Below are 1,912 nucleotides of genomic sequence, written 5' to 3'. Positions count from 1 at the left end.
TATCTGAGGTTAATGGCTGGATTGATGTGAGTATTACTAATGCAGGGGAAGAAACGCATTAGAATGGTCTGAAAGGACGTATACAAGATTGCTCCTCATTAGCCTTGCTGGTTTAATGCACTCACATCAACACCCGAAATACGTGACAGAATTCATATCATAACAAAACTTAATGCTACTATACGTAACTTCTATATGTTTAACTACGCCGACACAGTATAACATTTATCATTACTATTAAAGGAACCCTTTCTCTTTCATATTTGGAAAAAAAAATAGTTCTCCATTCAGTGCTTATAAAGGAAAAAGATGCATTCACAAGGATAGAATAAATTTTGTTTTATTGGCACAAAATTATAGCTGTATGTTTACATTCACATTTCCCTTCAGAAGTCACTAAATCTTTGCTGCTTTCTTGCCTTTTTTATTCTTGTTCTCAGAAGAAGCGTTACTGGAGTGACGAGCCCCAGAGCTGGAATGGAATGACTTCAGAGCAGCACTAGGAGTGTGAAGTCCTTGACCGGGATTGAATCTGTCTGAGGTAGGACCAGTAGTGTACAGTCCATGACCAGGAAACGATTGATCTAAATAAGCGACTGGCTTGTAAGGTCCAGGACCTGAATAGAATCCACCAAGAGGAGAGCCAAGTTCAAGACCAGAAGGGAATCCAGTAAAACCAGTAAAAGGAGTATGAGATTCAAGACCTAAGGGAATCCACCGAAAGCACCAACGGAAATGGAGGTACACCGCTCGAAAGGAATCCATACGGCTGGCCTAAAGCCGCAATAGAAGTGCCATGAGTCAGACCAGAAGGGAAGCCACCCGAGCCAAGAAGAGAAGGTTGACCTGCAACACCGTAGGCGAGTCCTCCCAAGCCAGTGTGCTGCCCAACGCCATAAGAGAACCCTTCTAACCCATAATCAGAGGTGAGAAGTCCAGGACCATAAATATATCTTTCTAAACCAACAGCGGGAGTGTATGGACGAATGTTATAAGGGAATCCGCTTAAACTAGCAACGGAAGTATAAGGTCCAACAACAGAGGGGGAGGACACCCAAAGCAGCAATAGGACTGGAATGTAAGCTAGAAACTCCATTTTGAGTGGAAGCTAAGTTTTGGTTGTTGGAAATGAAACCTGCATCGTTCGTAGCACCAAGCGAGCTCTCTGATTCAAAGCCAGACGACGTTTCATCCTCAGCCTCGCTAATTCCATCGACTCTTACGTTTGGTAGAGCGCCGTATGAATTGGCGAGGCCTAGGCGGTTTCCGTATAAATATTTGAGAAATCTTGCACTTCCATAAGGATTTCCAAAATGTGCACCAGTACTGTATGCGTAGTCCAAGTAGCCTCCATTCCCGGATATCGGTCGTGGCAAATATCCCAGTGACAGTCCGTGGTTGACAAGGGATGCACCGTTGTCATAAAGACCACTGGGGATGAAACCACCGTGAAGAGTGCCGTGTTGTGAAAATCCTCCGAGTGGCGTCCCCAGGGGAAGTCCCAAGTAGCTACTCGCACCGAAGGCGTGTGAGCACACGAAGGCGGTACTCACGATGACAAGAAATGTTATCTGAAAGGTAAACATTGTTAGTTTTACCTGTAGAAGATATTCGTATACATTTTGCGACAACCTAATTATAGACTTTTGATCTTCATTTTTTTTTAGTATCATAATACCAAGTAATGTTTTTTCATTATTTCCCTTTGGTATCTTATTAAGCAACATCAGCAGGTAACATTACAGGAAAATTCCAGCTCTGAATAAAGACATATCACTAACCATTGCGCTTGCTTCACCTGCAGTGAATGCTGTCTCTCAGAACTGTGGATGCTATATATACTGGTCTCCGATCTGAATACTTATCAGGACAAGGTCACAGCAAAAAGGTACAATTATTTTCGTCTCAACAA

General features: G+C 42.9%; 1 protein-coding gene across 1 annotated transcript in view; it reads right to left on the bottom strand.

The window, feature by feature from the left end:
* Positions 1 to 983: 983 nt before the first annotated feature.
* Positions 984 to 1,912, bottom strand: part of LOC119591068 — a 1,637-nt gene continuing 708 nt past the window's right edge. The window contains exon 2 of the mRNA XM_037939796.1: positions 984 to 1,571. Within this exon, the coding sequence (XP_037795724.1) occupies positions 1,011 to 1,571 (561 nt within the window). The 3' untranslated portion in view covers positions 984 to 1,010. The remainder of the gene's footprint in view (positions 1,572 to 1,912) is intronic.

This window comes from Penaeus monodon, chromosome 28 (assembly GCF_015228065.2).
Source record: "Penaeus monodon isolate SGIC_2016 chromosome 28, NSTDA_Pmon_1, whole genome shotgun sequence".
In the NCBI taxonomy this organism is placed as follows: Eukaryota; Metazoa; Arthropoda; class Malacostraca; order Decapoda; family Penaeidae; genus Penaeus; species Penaeus monodon.
The sequence above is the reverse complement of the archived record's forward strand: the minus strand, read 5'-3'. Positions and strand labels throughout refer to the sequence as shown.